The sequence below is a fragment of the Muntiacus reevesi genome, chromosome 6, assembly GCF_963930625.1.
Source record: "Muntiacus reevesi chromosome 6, mMunRee1.1, whole genome shotgun sequence".
Classification (NCBI taxonomy): domain Eukaryota; kingdom Metazoa; phylum Chordata; class Mammalia; order Artiodactyla; family Cervidae; genus Muntiacus; species Muntiacus reevesi.
This window is the reverse complement of record NC_089254.1, coordinates 100,113,224-100,114,513: the sequence shown is the minus strand read 5'-3', so window position 1 is coordinate 100,114,513 and position 1,290 is coordinate 100,113,224. Positions and strand designations below refer to the sequence as shown.

At 52.7% G+C, this 1,290-nt stretch overlaps 1 gene segment (V, D, J or C); it reads right to left on the bottom strand.

The window, feature by feature from the left end:
* Nucleotides 1–344: 344 nt before the first annotated feature.
* On the bottom strand, nt 345–821 carry LOC136170357 (T cell receptor beta variable 6-4-like). The segment is given in 2 exon segments: nt 345–685; nt 773–821. Coding segments are annotated over 2 exon segments (390 nt in total).
* Nucleotides 822–1,290: the final 469 nt, after the last annotated feature.

Here is a 1,290-nt window from a genome sequence, read left to right as displayed (position 1 = left end):
CAAGGGCCAGCCTGGGGGAGAACCTTCCACAGCGACAGGCATGTGGTGTCTGGGGAGAGAGAAGAGGTTCTAGATATATCTGATTTCCCAACACCCTTCCCTCCTGGAGGTTTCCTGTTCAGACTGATACTAGGAGTCAGAGCTGGCTAGCATCTTAGGCTCATGTGGCAGCTGTGCTGAAAAGACAGAGTGAAACTGGACATATGTCCTTGAGGTCCTGTTGTCAGGTCTGTGCCAGCAAAGATCAACAACTACTGGCTATGTTGCCAGTGTGTCTGTGGGCTCCTAGACTCCAGGTGCAAGGAGTCTGCAAGGGGCTCCCCAAGTTCCAGACTGCAGGGCCCTCATCTGCCTTTTTGCACAGAGAGGAGCTGGCCGTGCTGCGCCGTGGAGTCACTGCTGGTGCAGAAATACACAGATGTCTGGGAGCGGTTGGCAGACCTCAGCATGAGAGGGAAGATCTCTGTGCTTGGTCTGGAGACGCTGTACCCATTGGGCACATCTCCTTGCTCTGTGGAGGGAGTCCCAGTTGAGTAATGGATCTGCCTCAGCCCCAGTTCCAGGTCTTGTCGGTACCAGTACATAGAGTTATGACCCAGATCCTGAGTGCATTTCAGTGTTGTCCTCTGTCCTGTCCTCACGACCTGGAATCTTGGGTCCTGGGTGACACCCGCGTGGACCGCCCCTGTGGAGAAGGAGGACCGATGCTGCAGTCATAACGGATATGCTTCGTGCTGACACCCCCAAGGGGACCCTGCTTCCTGGGACTCACCTGCCTGCAGGAGACAGAAGACCACACAGCCCAGGAGGCAGGGGCTCATGGCGGGGGCGGGGCAGGCGGAGTGCCCTCTGGTCTGAGTGTGGATGAGAGGTCAGAGGGGCTCTCCAGGGAGTCCTTCTGAGATGTCACTGTCCCTGCCAGGCCCCAGAACCAACCTGTCACTCAGGGGGCCACGCCCCTTCCCCCAAGGCTCAAATCAGAAATGAACCTGAGTGAACTGTTCACTTAGGGAGACCCATCCAGTTCAACGGACATAAGCCTGAGAAGTAGATGTAAACTTTCTGTCAAACTAATTAAATTTTGTGTGTGTTCTAGTACAGAGATAATTCTTCATTAATACATTTTTAACTTTTATCTATCTGCATATTTCTGTAGTGTTAAATCTTGTGGAAATCCTTCTGGTTCGTGTTGACTTTATGACTGATGTGACCCAGTAGGAATTCAAGGTCCATTTCCGCATAATTGACCACAGTCCTGAGATTGTCCCTTCACCTACCATGTTTCTCCAG